We start from the raw sequence: 15,302 nt of genomic DNA, 5'->3' as shown, positions 1-15,302 counted from the left end.
TGTATAACTGATGAAGGGCTGTTGTGTGTCAGACAGCACAAGGACACGGTCCCTGTGTGATCACTTCATGGCACCGTCTCAATGAGATGAAGTCTTCCAGGATGGGATTATGGGACATTCTTGTACAAAAACCCTCTTCAGGCTTAGCTGGAGAGTGTAGGAAGGAGGAGGAAGAGAGCAGCCCAGCAAATCCTGAGAACTGGATCTCAGAACAGATGACTGGAGGGCAGTTGCAAGAATTTGCCATAGCTTTGAGCAGCCTCGGTGCTGGCTCCAGCACAGATGTAAGCCTTCTTCCACAAGGCTGGAAACCCAGGTGCAAAGAAAACACCACACAGCTGAAAGTCTTTTCTTGAAAAGTGAGAGGAGGTCCAGAGCATTGGGAAGTAAGTGGCTGTGCTCAACATGTCTGGAGGAGCTGGCATCCAAATTCATAGAGTGGGCAGTCACAAGGAGCAAGGTCTCTGTCCAGTCTCTGTTAATGGTACAGGATCCACTGGCTCTTAAAGTACTTAGGTGCCAAATGACACTTCAGTCTTGGAAGGCTGTTGGAAAATGAGCAGCATTTTCCCAGCTCCTGGAGGGGTATGAGCCTCACACCCTGAGTCTGAGTGAAGCCAGCTGGAAGAATCACAGCTCATCACAGGAGACTGCAGCCTTGAAACCTGGTCTGAGATCTCTTGTGGGCTGGGGGACAGCCCATGTGCAGGACTGACGTGAGTGCACTTGGAAACCACAGTTATCCTGGTGAGTGTGGCAGGGGAGCCAGAAATGATGTCGAGGAAAATTGCTTCTGATTGACAGAACAAACAGGTGAAGAAAAAGTATCAGTCACATGTCACCTTCAGAGTTTTTAGTTTGTCTTGGGTAAATCACTCCCTTCCCACCTCTCTAGAGATATTTGTGTAGAAGCAGCTAAGAGTGATTGACAAGCAGACGTGTGACAGAGAAATCCTCATTGCAAGCAGGGAGGAGGAGGAATGCACAATAATGTTTCACACACACACACATATATATATGTATGTATGCTTCCTCTGTCCACTCTAGAGCAACACTTACTACTCAGTGAGGAGCTTTTGCAGGGCAATGTACATGTGATGGAAAAGGCTTTCATGTGTTTGGGGCAGCAGAGAGGTGGCTTGGGGTGGTGTAGTTGTGGACAAGGGAGAAATACAGGTGAGGTTCAGTAAGTATTTGGGACAAGAGAATTCCTATGACTAAATGAGATGACTGAGGTGGAGTAAAGTTTAAGTCTTGCAGAAGTTTCTTGCAAGACCTTGACTAAAAACTCGAAGTTTTGTGTGTCGGTTATTGGTGTGATTGTACCCACTGCCTTAGTCTAAAAAAATGTTTGATCCAGACCTCTTCAGCTGTAAAAAAGCATTAACAAGTAGATTTAAACATTAAGTTTTGAGTTCAGATTTCTGTTTTCTCCACCTCTCCCTTAAGTTTGTGAATGGTCACGTTTTTAGGCTATTTTCCTCAAGAATTGTTTGATCATGTGATCTCTCTGTCTGTCCACCAGTCTTTCTGGAGGACCTGAGGGCTTGCTGGAGCCCTCACAGACATCTCAGAGGGGCGACATTTCTGTGGGTTTATGAAACCTCGTAGCTGACTAAAGAACCACTTGGTGCCCAACCCTGTAAGACAGGGAGAGCCGTATCACTGAGAGGAGTAGCTGGATGCTGTTAGCAATCATAATTCCTACGTATCCTGGCATTTGCTTCCAAAGAGAGGATGAAAGTGGTGGGAACTGGTGTGAAGGGGTGCAGGAGTGAAGATTAGGAGATGTGGTGTCCACATCCTGTTTGGCTTCCCGATTTCCCCTGCTCAGGGTCTATCTTGTTTTTCATTCTGTTCCTTTTGCTGCCTTTTTCATTTGTTTGTTTATATCATCTATCAAGTTTGTCATTATGTGCTCATGCACATAAAATCTTTATTAGCCATGTGTATTCTTTACTCTCTGTTTTAATTTTCCTTCCTTCTTCCTTCATTAACAAACTCTGCTGATTCCAGATGTTTCCCATTTGACAGCACCTGAGATTTAAGGTTTTCCAGCCACACAACAGAACAAGTGCTGACTCCTTCCTCTGGCCACCCTGGTGTGTGTGACGGAGCCCTTTCCTTTTGGGCAGTGGAGAGGAGAATGTTTCTTCACCAGAGTCTCTTGAAATCCTTCCTAAAAGTCTTCTAAGAGATTATTCTGCCTTGGGCAGCTGGAGTAAATAACTGATCACCTTTGTGATCCTTTAATCTTAACAATGTGTCCAGAATAATCAGTTTAAGGGACAGCAGTAAAGCATTTGCACTGTCCGTGTTGGACAGTGTCCTCTCTCTTTCCTACTCCAGAAACCCTCTGTATTTTTTCAACCTCCTTTTCCAGTAGGGATGAGTTTCTTTTCTGGAACTGGTGTTTCAACTTCAGTGGCTACAGAAGTGTAAACCACCCCTCTTCCACGGGGTCAGGGATCGGGAAACAAAGTTTTGGGATGTATTTCACTGGTTCCCCGTTTGTCATTTTGCTGCTGGGTCTACCTACTGCCTGTATCCATAGAGAGAGGACTTTTTTGGCCAATCCCCAAGGAGGATAGCTCCAGGGAAAGCAATAGCTTCGCTCCAGAGCTTGCAGACAACAGTTTAAAGATGCTCAATCAGTGTGCTTGGGGAAAAGTCCTTTCTGAAAGGGCAGGGTTTTGCAAATTGGATCCCAAAGCACATCCCATGGGAGAAAGTGCCAAGACATTCATAAACTAAGTGGACAGGAGGGCTGGAGTCACCCATGGATGTGAGGGGCTGGGGAAGAGCCATGGTAAGGGGCACTGGCAAGTGAGAAAAATGGTCACACAGAGGAAGATCCTGGTGGCAAGACCAAGGAGCTTGACTTTGATACAGTGGGGAAGAGGAGGTGGCAGAGAAAAGTCTGATTGATGCCAAAGCAGCCTTTGCTTTTGCTGGCTGCTCATTCCTTGTTCCCGCCGGGATGTGCTCTCCTGCTTTAATTGTGCACAGCTCTCCCCTCTTGGAGAGCTGCTCTCCGTGCCAGGGAACATCATGGTTTATTGCAGTGTCACTGTCAGGTTACACTGACAACGCTGAAGCAAAAGATGTGCATGTCGTGTCTCATTTGCTCAGAGCAGAGTTGTTCAGGGGCACCTTCTGCTTGTGCTGATCGTCTTTAAGCCATGGATTGGGCTGCAGTCCTGGAAACCCATCCCATATTTCTTAGCATTGCAGCCAGCGTAGTAGTGAGGATGGGTACACGTCCTGGAGGATACGGCAGTGAAAGGCTCCACAAATCACAAGATCTACTTCTGCTGCTCCGTATAATTAGCGATTAAAATGAGTAAAAACAAAGCAGCAATTTTCTTATTGATCCCCCAGCAAATAGTTCTGTCTATTTTCTGCTGTATTGTTTCTTCTTATTAAATAGCCTTGAATAAGAAATGTCAGTCAAATGAATTTAGATTCCTGATGCTTCAGACGGAAATCAAAGCAGGATTGAATGAGGAATGATAATTAGAGAGAGGAATTCCACCTCCACATGCTTCTTCCCTTGCTCAAGGAGTGCTGATTTTATCTAAATTGCCAAAGCCATGAGCAAATGAAAGGTGATGGGAATTATAGACTGCAGACGCTGAGACAAAGCAAGGGAAGCTTTAATTAGTGCATTTTAAGGTAGAAATGAATTTCCTGGGAATAAATTATTAGACTCAAGACATATGGAGCTTCTTAGAGGTGAACTGAAAAGCTTTTTACCTGCCAGAACCAGGGCTCATCTGTCTTGTAGAAATGAGTGACCCATCACTGCGATCTGCAACACATCAGGATTAATCCTTCTTTCTTTACATCTCACTTTTTCTTTTTTTTTTTTTTTTTTTTTTAATATTGCGGAATTCCCATTGCTGCAGACTCCCATCAATGCAACATAAAGCAGAATTTTTTTCCAATACCCACATTTACTCATTCAAGTGTAGGTGATGGATCTACCATTGCTGAGAAAATGGGAGGTACATATTGAACCTACTGGTACTGAAAGGAAGTTATTTTCCTTTCATTTCTTCTCTTGTTCTCCTTTCTTAGCTCTGTTGTCATCCTCTCATCACACTTCCACACACATAAGTCACTGGGAACCTTAAACCACTGACCTTTCTGTTTTTCAACAGATTTTCGCAGCTTTTCAAAGGGTGAGGCTGTTACAACTCTGTGCTATTCAGGGGTGGATAGAGACTCCTGCTTGGATTCATGGAGCTGAAACAAATCCATTTAGCTGTGTGCTTTAATCCAAAATTCCCTGACTCAGCTGAATTACTCAGTCTCTTAATTATTTACATATTTTGTGTGAGTCTGTTGCTCACAGACCTTGTTGAAGCAAGCAGGAGAGGGGCCAGGACCAGAACTAATGGTAATGTTTTGGGAGTGCTCACAGACTCCAGATGCAGATGCTGCACAAACACAGAATAAAATGGTTTTGCCCCTCCAAAAGCAACACTGTTCTCTGCCCTGAAAAGTGGGAATGAAAGCTGAGAGGCTGCCAGATGGACAGGCCACCCCAGCAACACCTTTCCAACAGCTTGGGGTGTGCTGGCAGTGGTGGTCTACAAGGCAGAGCAGTATGTCCTGGAAAATCACCCTGTCCTCCCTTCCTGGGATGAACCAACACTCTTCACCTTCCCAAAATCCTGCTCTTCTTCTGGCGCCAGATGTGTCAGATAACACACATGGGGAGAGCAGAGGTACAACTTAGTGGCTTCAGCTCAGTTTTTTTGGCAAAGGGACCTAAAGACTCATGAAGGCTAAAGAACCCCACACCCCCTCTGGGAAAACAAGGCTCATAGGCTGTTTTTTCCGATGTTGTGGTGCCCATTTCAGATGTTGCTCTTTCGTCCCGGAGGTTGATTTGTATAACCCATGATGAATGAGGCAGTGGAGGGGTACTGAACGCTGATGTGTTTATCTTATGGCAAGATGGAAATGTTGCAAACTTGTGAGCTGTGGGAGGCACTGGGCTAATCTGAGATTTGTTCCTAGCCCTCGCCATGCGAATGGTGTCGCTGCGAGCCCAGCAATGAAGTTCACTGTGTTGTAGCAGACTGCGCAGTTCCCGAGTGTGTCAACCCAGTCTATGAACCAGAACAGTGTTGTCCTGTCTGCAAAAATGGTAAGAAAGTACTGTGTTGAATTAACAAAGAGATGTAAAGGAAACATTTTATTCTAATGTTGTTACTGATGCATCCGCAGGAGGTTTGCTTCCACTGGCACAGGCTGGCGGTGGGGAGGCTTCTTCTCCTTGTGCATGGCCTTCAGTTATGGGGTGGCAACTGGGAAAATTAAAGGCACCCTTCCTGGCCTGTGTCTTCTCCTGGAAGCAGATGGAATGGCTGACTTGACTAAGGGTTTATAGGACTGAGTCCTGATATTGGTGATTGTTGTTTCATGTCTTTGCTTTTTTCTCGTAATTAGTCTAACACAGAACCAAGTCTATGAGAAAAGAGAGAGTCTTTGTCCCTAAATTAAGAAACCAATGCCTATTACCCAAGACCAAGGGAAAACTCACCAAATTCAATGGCAAACTTCTCCTGTGGCCAGTAAGACACTCACCAAGCCCAGAACACGATTAGTTTGTGCTGGAAGTTGTGTGTGTAGTGTTGGCCCTCCCTGTCCTCTGAAGTGATTCCATGAATTGGAGTCTGATTCATCAATACTTTCAAGAAAGGTTTTGGAATTACTGAAAGTACCTCTTTGGAAAATAAATCTGTTTCCAAGAAGGTCTCCCCAGTCTCGTACTGCAGCCTGTACACATGTATGTCTCCTGAAAAAGCACCTTTCTCCTAATGCAGATGTGAAGACAGATTAAAAGGTAAGGTAGCTGCACAGAAACCTCTTCACAGCTTTCTAAACATGTAAAAAATAGCTACTTGGATTCATCTTCTCGTGTTTAGAATTCACGGTCTATATATTTTCTCGTACATACATCACCACTGCTGGATAAGAGTAATGATTGCTTTTGGATCTAAATGAAAATGTTTGCAAAGAAATAACATTTTCAACACATTTTCTGCTCTTTAAGACAGAGAAAAAGCGAAGAGTTGGAAATGCAAAATATTTTTACTAAAGGAACTGGCAAAATTAAAAAAAATGTCTGGAAAATTGTTCCAAAAATACTAATTGAAATCCTAAGGTTTCTATTAAACCGTGATTTTTGCTCCACAGTATATTTAAGATTTTCACTTAGTTTTGTGTTGCTGTTGAAAAGCAGAAAATGTTCATAGGATATTTCATTGGTTTGTTGTTGTTGATGATGAACTGCAGAGAAAAGGTTTGTTCCCCAGTTCTGTCCACCACCTTTGCTGTGCTTGAGTGTGAGGTTTCCCAGCGCACTCAACAAGACTGATGTCTTGGGTTGGTGACCTGGGGGTACCACTGGCCATGGCCGTGCCCGTCACCCACAGCTCAGACTCATTTACACCCAGGAAATGCCGCTCGTGTGTGTTTGGCCTCTGTTCCCATCCTGTGTAGGGTCCCATCCTGAATCCCCCTCATTTACACTGGCTCCTCATCCCATCCGGTTTGCGTCCCACGAATCCAACCTGTGAGCATCCCTCAGGCTTCCCAGGAGTGCAGACTCAGAGGTGCCTTCACACAGGTCCAGGAGCTTCTGGATTTCCCTACTGACCCTTCACCACTGTGACCATTTCCCCAGTAACCAGACTCTCCCTCTTTGGGGGTGGGTGGCTTCCTGTGTCACAGTCCCTGACACCCTTGGTGACCAGGAATGACCAGCATCTTCCTTTCCAAAACAATCAGAGTGCCCAAATAACCAGGGAAAGGGAAAGAAGCAGCTCCTGCTGGTGGGAACAAGGACAGGAGGACAAGAAGGAAAATCAGCCACATGCTGAAGGGACTCTGGGACACAGATTGGAACCCTCAAGTAGAAGCCAAGTAGAACCCATGGTTTTACCAAATGGTTTCACTCCTCTCTTGGCTCATCTTTGGGGGATACAGATACAAAACTGTACAGCTGAAACCTGTTTTAGGCAGGGATGTGTTTCTCACCATCCTCTCTAAAGCAGCCTTGGGAATCCTGGTCTCTGGTGCCAGAGAGAACAGGACTTGGAGCACAGCTCAGCCAGTGGTGGGTCATGGCTGTTCCTTGGGACTGAGGAGCCGTGCAGGGGAGCTGAACCCCTCCTTGTGTCCCAGCCTGGCTGTAGGGATGGGATGTGAGACCTCCCAGCTGGGCTTTCTGCTCCTCCTGCTGCAGCTGGAGCTGACTGGCTAATGGTTGGCCAAAGCTTGGAGTTCTGTCTGTATCCATCACAAACATAATGAAATAATTGACACGGTGATAAAAATTAGTAGGCATCAAAATAGTTTCATTTGTCACAGGGAATATGGATGAGCATTTTGTTACTGCTCTTGGATGTGGCTGAGTGTGGGAGACTTGGGAGAAAGTAGCAGCCATTGCTGTGTCTCTTCCCATCTGAATCCCTCTGACACATCCTAATGAATGAGGAGCACAACGCTTTCAGCTGTCTGTTCATCTTGAGACCAAAATTTTGTCTTTCAGCTCCACCCTGCAGCCAGTCAATTAAAGCTCCGTTTCACAAATGCGTGAAGGTAACGCAAGCTGACAGACCCACTTAAATGACTGAACCCCCCCTTTTTAATTTTTTTTGTTTTTTTCCTTCCATCCAATACCTTTTGCTTTCTGCCACAGTGGTCAAGACAGTTTCGGTGCCATGTTTCAGTGTGATGAAAAGATTTTACCTTAATCTCAGTCCCTGTGGTCATCATTTTAGACTGGCAAACAGACGAGCTCAAGGAATGCAGTTGTTAGAGGGGAAGAAAAGTCAATCTCCTGAAGGACATGAATTGCAAATCATCATTTCAAAAGCTACTCTTTAAAATTTTGGAAAATCCTCGTTTTTGGTAAAAACACAGCCCTGCATCATTTGCTGCACTCTGACAGCAGCATGGCTTGCATGCTTGTTTAGCTGTTGCTGCCCTTACCAGGAGAATAATTTCCTCTCAAGACGTTCAGATTCATGTCTGTCTTAACTCTGTCTTGCCAAGGGCAAAATTGCTGTGCAGCAGTGAGCACTGGAACAGGCTGCCCAGAGAAACTGTGGCTGCCCCATCCCTGGAAGTGTTCAAGGCCTGCTTGGACCAGGCTTGGAGCAACCCGGCCCAGTGGAATGTGTTGCTGCCCATGGCAGGGGTGGAATGAGATGATTCTTAAGGTCCCTTCCAACCCAAACTGTTCAGTGATTCTGTGATAATGCAAAAATGTGTTGATTCTAACAAGCCTGACCTGAAGATTCATAGAAAGCCAATATCAATTTCCCTGCCATCATTTAGAAGCAGTGTGAACAGGTGGCTTTATTCCTTATTGTCAAAAGAAATGAAGTTGTTGTCTCGTGCTTTGCTAAACACTGCAGCTCCCGCAAAACTGGCTTTGCTTGGCAAGAGATTCCACGATACACGTGGAGCAGGAGGAGTTCACTAGGAGGCTGAAATTTGGGGATGAGGGAGGGAGAGGACATTTTCACCTTCATGTCCTATCATCCAATTTGTCAGAGTGGACTTTAAGGGCAATGGCTCCAGGTGCTGTGCAGCATTTCTGTCGTGGAGATGAAAGGTCACTAGATTTCACGTTTCCTGGTAGTGACAGACCGTGGAATTATGGCCCCGAGTTGTTATTTCTAGTCATTGTGACTTCTCCAGACAAAAGTGTGTCAGCTGTTGTTAACTCTCTCCTCTACAGCATCTAAAATTTGCCTGTCACTGTTAAAATCAAGCCCGTGACTGCCACCATCCACGCTGTCCCCCCTGCCCCCAGGCTTTCCTGCAGATCAAAAAGGAAATCCATCCACTCTGCCTGTGCCAAAGCCTTTCCACACAAAAATCCCAGTGAGCTCTCCATCCTCCTGTAGTCAGGGCTGTGGACATGCCCATGTGGTGTTGCTCATACCTCCTCTGGGCCTTCTCACCTGACCCTGAACTCTTCATTTCCCAACCTCTGCTTGTCCCTCCCCATAAATCCATCCAGTGCTGCGGGTTGAGCCCCATTCTTGGTGGGATGTGTGTGTTTTTAACACCTTTCTTATGCATCGCTTGGAGGTTGCTGTTTCCATTTCCTTCTCCCCCTTGGATGTGGTCTGGCAAGGCTGCAGGTTGCAGGGATGGGGGGGATCCCCAGTGTATCATCCCTCATATCTCTTAATGTGGTTTAATCTGTGATACAGATTAAATCGGTTCCTCCTTTTTGCCAGCTCCAAGCAACTCTCCCCTCCTGCTGTGCACAGAGGGAGAAATTCTCTGTGTTCCACCTTCCCCCCTGTGCTGTTTGCCAGAGCTGAAACCACCCACTCCCAACATGCCCTTTCCTGGGGGTGTGAGTAGATGTGCTCCAGCAGGGAGTCCCCCATGGGGCCTCGGAGGTCCTTCCAAGGACTGATCCTTGCCCACTGCTCTCAGGGGGCTCAGCCTCACGCCACTTGTGCATCCATCCACCATCTGCCACTCCGTGGAAGGAAAACCAGATGCAATTCCCAGCTGGCAGCCTCGCAGTTGCCCCGGGAAAGGCTGGAGCTGAGCAGAGGCGAGGAGAGGGCAGTGCAGGGCACCTGGCACCCCGTGTTCTCCTGATTTTACAAAGGGCTCCTTCAGAATTGTATCCAAAAGTAATCTTGACATTAGCAAAAACTCATCGTCCTGGGGGTTTTTATGGCACAGCTGTGTCAGGAAAATTAATTTTAAAATTCTCATAAGTGTCACAATAGAATTGTTAGCTTCTTGTCCTCTCTAAAGTGTGAAATTCTCTGCAGAATGTTTCAAAGGCACTTTCCCCATTTACACATGCATTAACACAGCTGCAAAAATAGTCTTTGCTGTGGTGCTTTCATTTTCTTGAGGGATGAACAGAATAAGTATTATAAATTTCTGATTTGGGGTCTGGTTTTGCCTTAAATTCAATGTTTGTTGCCACCAATCCTCAACAAAAGAATTTGTTACCCAACAAGCCGGATAACAGCTAACATGTCCACAGTGAAATATTTCCTGGCAAGTGTGCTTACTCAGCCTGGGCTTCTGGAGACATTCCTGATGGAATACTGGGCAGCAGGAAGACGTTTTGTAGATAATCTGTCACTGGGTCTTTAATTAAAGTTTTAAATTATCACAGTTGATACAGATTTCCAAGTAAAGAGGCTGATTCTGCCCTCCACATACAAATAAAAGATCCCTTTGACCTTCAACAGATTTTACACTGGTAAAATAGCATGTCTTCAGGCAAAGCTCTTGTGGGTATTTATTATAATATGCTATAAATATTAATAATTCCCTACAAATGTCTCCATATTTGAGGGCATGAGCACAAAAGTGAGTAAATAATAATTTATTTCCGTGCATATAAACCCACATTTTACCTAAGCTGCTCTCTTGATTCACTGAGAATATAAACTTGCTGCTCATTATTTCTCTGTGGAAGTTAATTTGAAATAAGCATTCTGCACCCCAGCCTGATCCTGCTGTAACACAGCACATCTTGCTCAGGAAACCCCTAAGGATTTTCCCAGCCCATGGAAGCCAAGGGAACCTTTCCTTTAGCGAACAAATACATTTTCCACATGTCCCTAAGGGAATTTTGCACATCTCATTTAACACCCAGGGTCAGACTTGAAGCCTCGAGGCTTCAAGGATATGGGAGGACAAAAGGCTAAATGTAAAATCCTTTTAGGTGAAGGTAATGGATTAACAGTGCATGTCGTTAACCACTATTGACAAAAAGAACTTCCCCACCATGGTCTCTGTTGTTCCAAATTATCAGCTATCTTGAAAAGTGCCAAGATTTTAATATCAAATAATCCAGTGCATGGATATTAAACTACTTGTGCTTTATTGCATAAATATAGCTTGTTATTTATCTGCAAGATGTGGATCGCTGAAGCTCCAGGTCATTGTTTTGGAAAGCTTCTGCTTCTAACCTGATCAGTGACAAAAAAAAAATCAAGAAAATGTGGGAAAAAAATTACTAAAAGTTTGAGGGGGAAAAAAAGGAAGGATTTGGGGAGAGGATGTTTTGTCTGCCATTTGATTTTATACAACTGTTGGAGGATAAAGGTGACACCGAAAATGTGGCAAGAGGATGAGAGAAGACTTCATATTCATTTACTTTATGGAAAACAGTGATTTGGAGCCATGGGCAGATTCCTTTAGGAAAAAAAAAACAAACCAACAACTAAATAAAATTCCTCTTCTAATTTATTTCAGAAATTCCTGAAATGGCCAGATTTTAAGGTTGCACTTAACCCCCCTTCAGTCAAAGTCTATGCAATTTGCTGATTGGTTGTGCAGATGCAAGTTGATTGTGACCATCCAAGAGAAGACGTGTTCCCCACGCCGGACTGTGCTGGACTCCACCGTCCTCTCCTGGGTCCTGGAGGCTGAAGGCAGTAGTGTAGTGTAGCCACAGCACCCTTCATTCCTGGTGGATGAAGCACTGATGGCACCCAGTCACCAGCCAGCCTTGTGGGCACTCGGTCACCCCACGGCCACCACCTCACTGACAGGTCAGGCTGAGGGGGCACAGGAAGGACCGGCTCATGTTCTTTGGGATTACCAGCAAGGATGGGAACTGTGGTGCCCTATTAGCTCAAGTACAGTGGTTTGATTACCAACAGAGAAAGAAAGGATTGATTTAAAAGCTGGTAGAAGATCTAGACTGAAAACAAAGCAGTGTATTTGGGCCAGGCAGACACCAGCCTGACAGAATACTGCACTTTGAGAGAAGTCATTTCCCTGAAATTGCCTTTCAGTGGAGCCCGTTCATCCCCATCACTTTGGGTCCAGTGGTTAAAGGCGTGTAGGTGCCAAACTTGCTGGTGGAAATTTGACACGTAAGCACCTGTGAAGAGCCAGACCCTCCATCGCTTTTGGGAATCTCCAGCAGTTGGATTATCCAGATGCTGAAATGCCCTGCTGACTCAAGACTGTCCTGCTCCCTGTGGGCACAGCTGTTGGAAGAGGCATCTGATAACAGTGAAAAGCTTTGGAAAGGTACACAGAGGTTAAACCTTCCAAAATTAGCCATCCCGGTGCTGGATAGCATCAGGGAGGGCTGAGTTGGAGCTGCCACCTCCTGAAGTTTCAAAGAAAGTGAGACTAAAAGAGGCAAGAGAGAGGAAAAGCCTTTAGAGAACAAAAAAAAGCCATGAACTGAGCAGCGCTTAATGTGATTAACTCTATCACACAGCTCAGTGCTCACACAAAGCAGGAGCTGCTGGACTGTGCAGTGCCAGAGTGACAGGGATGCTGCTGGGAAAAGCTCCATTCAAAGGGAGCTGCCGCGGGAGCCAGCGGGACAGCAGCCCCTGCGACCCGACGTGTTCACCCGCACGCTCACGGGTCACCTGATGCTGCCCGAGCCTTTGTGGTCTCTTCCTGTGCCCAGCAAACAAGAAAAGGATAATTCACAAATTAAACACGGCAGGAAAAGGCTCTGCCTGACAGCCAAAGGCCAGGCAGGAGCTGAAAGCTGCTATCCTTGATTTGTACCCCAAGTCCTAACCGTGCTTCCACCACAGCAGAGTTCAAAATGCACCCTAAGGAGAAGGGCTGGGGAGGATTATGAGGAGCCATTTGTCAGATGGGACTGGCTCCAAAGCTGTCTTTTAGTGGACACAGCTCTCAGAGATGTGGGAAATGCGTTACATGGTCTGCATTGCTCTTTAAACTCAGAAATATTTCTGAGGAAGCTTCTGCTCGTCAGTGATTGTTTCCCCTTGGGAAAATGTTGCTGAAATTTGTGTGCACCAACCTATAGCAGTGGTAGTTCAAGATTCACTATCATCATGATAGTATGGAGGTAGGTGTTATAGAGAGTAGGGGGGTAGGTTTGGGATTTCTTTTGTGGGGAGGAAGTTCCTAGATTCAGATTGGGAGGCCAAGTTCCCTTTGCAGAACACAAGCAGCCAAAGCAGTATTGAAATGAAAGCAGGCGTGGTGTGTTGCTGTTCAGGTGTGGTGTTGCCTGATCAGATTCTTGGTGTGACTTAAAAGACCAAAAATGACATTATTACCCAATTACATTGCTGTAAACCATTTTGCTGCAAGAGAAGCCTAAAGCCGAATCCCGAGTCTGTGTCCTTTGGTGTAATGTCTCTGTTTTACTCTGATTTATTCCAGCTGAGGATCTGACCTGCTGATATGCCTGGGTTACTCAGAGGCACATTGCAGGAGGCTGGGGTGTTCTGCATGGTCAGGGTTTCTAAAAGAATTAGAGATGGGTTTGCTTTTGCTGCTCTGGAAGGTTGGGATTGCTAAGCATATCTGTATAAGAAGAGTAGCAGACTGTCTTCATGTATTTCTAATTTGATGAATGTTTAATGCTTCTTTTATTGGAGCCTACATATATGTAGAGTAGAGGACTTTACCAAGGGGTTGACTTCTGTCAAATAATTGATGTTTGAGCTGCTCCTTATACACGAAATGCAGACTTTACAGAGCAAAGAGACTGTAATGAAAATATGAATTAAAGATTAGAGCTAAGCAAGTCTGAGAACACTTTGACGTAAGAAAAGCACATGGAAGTTTTCTCCTCCTGTTTCCTTTCCTTCCCTCCACCTTTACTACATCTCCATGTAGTAAATGCAGGACCCTACCAACTCCTTTGGTAGGGTCCTGCATTTCAGCTGCAGCCTTCTGTCTCTCCTACACCTATGCCCCTCTGAGAAGGAAAGCAGTGCAGTGTTCTCCTGCTGGGGGTATTACTGCATGTCTGCACATCCCAGCCTTGCCAGTCACCCATCAGTTTGGGTGGAGAGACTAAGAAGTGTTTTTAAGGTGTGTTCTTCTTTATCTCTGCCCCTGATTTACTGATGCAGTGCATCAGCTGGGCAGAAGGAACAGGAGTGCAGGCTTGGTGGGACCATTTGCCAGAGGGACCCACCCTTTGGTACAGCACGTTCTGGTGAGGGTGCAAGGACGTTGTGTCGGTGGCAGCAGGACTGCTGTGTGACAGTGGCAGAGCTGTGCTGCTGCAGAAGGATGGCAGGAGGCAGTTCCAACTCTGCCATCAGATAATTGCCAGTTCCTGTTGTCCAGAGATGCTCTTGTGCCCACAGACATCAGCATCCATTTCCTTCCACCCCCTTGGCCCACCCCTCTCCCTCTCAGTGAGCTGTCTGTGTGCTCTGGCTGTCCAGGGGTGCTTCCAGCTCTCCGTGCAGGTCTGCGGGCACAGCACCAGGGCATCACTCCTGCAGCATGAGGCTTCTTGTGCCTCCATTCCTGCAGCACAGGTTTGGCTGATTGCAGTGGGATCTGCCTTACTACCCAAGACTGAAGAGCTTAGGCTTGGTTATGAGCCAGTGAAAGCCCAGTGGGAAAGAGGAGAGGATGATGCTTTCTTTGCTTTGGCTGGCTGGGTTGGTGTGGGTCAGTTCCTTGTGCCTCTGGCCGTGTTGATGCAGCTCAATGAAAGAGGGCTGGGCAGAGAAGTCACGCACGGGTGACAGTCCAGGGAGCGTCAGCACTTTGTAATGGGAGGTGGACTCCAGAATGTCCATATTCCATTTCTGAAATCCGAATTGCAACAAGGAATTCAGTGAGCAGTTTTAAGAAAAAAAATAGATATGGACCAGTCCCACAGTTGATGCAAACTGGTGTAACTCATTTCACATCAACTAAGCCATGTTTTTGACCCAGTTACAAAAGTTTCATGCCCAGTAGTGCTGGTAGGGAATCAGTTTGTTAGAATAAATGGAGCAGGAGTCAGTGTACCAAAAAAAGAAGCGCTGATGTCCTGCACAGGGGTCTGTTGAGAGGAGTGGGTCTGTGTGAAGATGAGCACACAAAGTTCTCCCCAGCCTTTCAAAGCTCAGACTCTTTTCACTGCAGTTGCTTGAGAGCATTTGAAGAAAATGGGAATATGTTGGTCAGAAAATGCTGACTCACCGAAACCTCCCTGGGAAAAAGGCCAATTATAGCAAACTCTCTGTTTGTACGTTGAAAAGGGTCAGGGAAAAACCTTGAAGTGATCAGATGCCCCATTTAATGCTTTCAGAACGAACTGACTCAAATCTGAAGGGTGGAGGGGGTGACATGGTCTTTTAGATGTAGATCTTTATTTGATAATTTGGAACATTTCAAACAGGGAAGACAGAAATGAAGGGGCTTTTTGCCTTATGAATTATTTCAGACAGCCTGCTCTGATTTTTACTAGAAGCTAAAGGTGTTTGTGCCTTTGTCTTTCCCTCCCTATTTGAGTGGGAGAGGAATACGAGAAATAGGTTTGACTGTGA

General features: G+C 45.8%; 1 protein-coding gene across 2 annotated transcripts in view; it reads left to right on the top strand.

The window, feature by feature from the left end:
• The window catches only part of VWC2L (von Willebrand factor C domain containing 2 like), a 44,092-nt gene that overhangs the window by 12,177 nt on the left and 16,613 nt on the right, over nt 1-15,302 (top strand). Inside the window, exons 2-3 of one of the 2 annotated variants that reach the window (XM_039381323.1) lie at nt 5,029-5,158; nt 11,272-12,571. In XM_039381323.1, the coding sequence (XP_039237257.1) occupies nt 5,029-5,158; nt 11,272-11,297 (156 nt within the window). In that variant the 3' untranslated portion in view covers nt 11,298-12,571. Of the gene's footprint in view, nt 1-5,028; nt 5,159-11,271; nt 12,572-15,302 lie in introns of those variants that run through there. The other variant, XM_027735650.2, reaches the window with a different exon arrangement.

This window comes from Pipra filicauda, unplaced genomic scaffold, assembly GCF_003945595.2.
Source record: "Pipra filicauda isolate LSUMZ 115617 unplaced genomic scaffold, ASM394559v2 scaffold21_size4447388_pilon, whole genome shotgun sequence".
NCBI classification, from domain to species: Eukaryota; Metazoa; Chordata; class Aves; order Passeriformes; family Pipridae; genus Pipra; species Pipra filicauda.
This window is presented reverse-complemented; position numbering and strand designations above follow the sequence as displayed.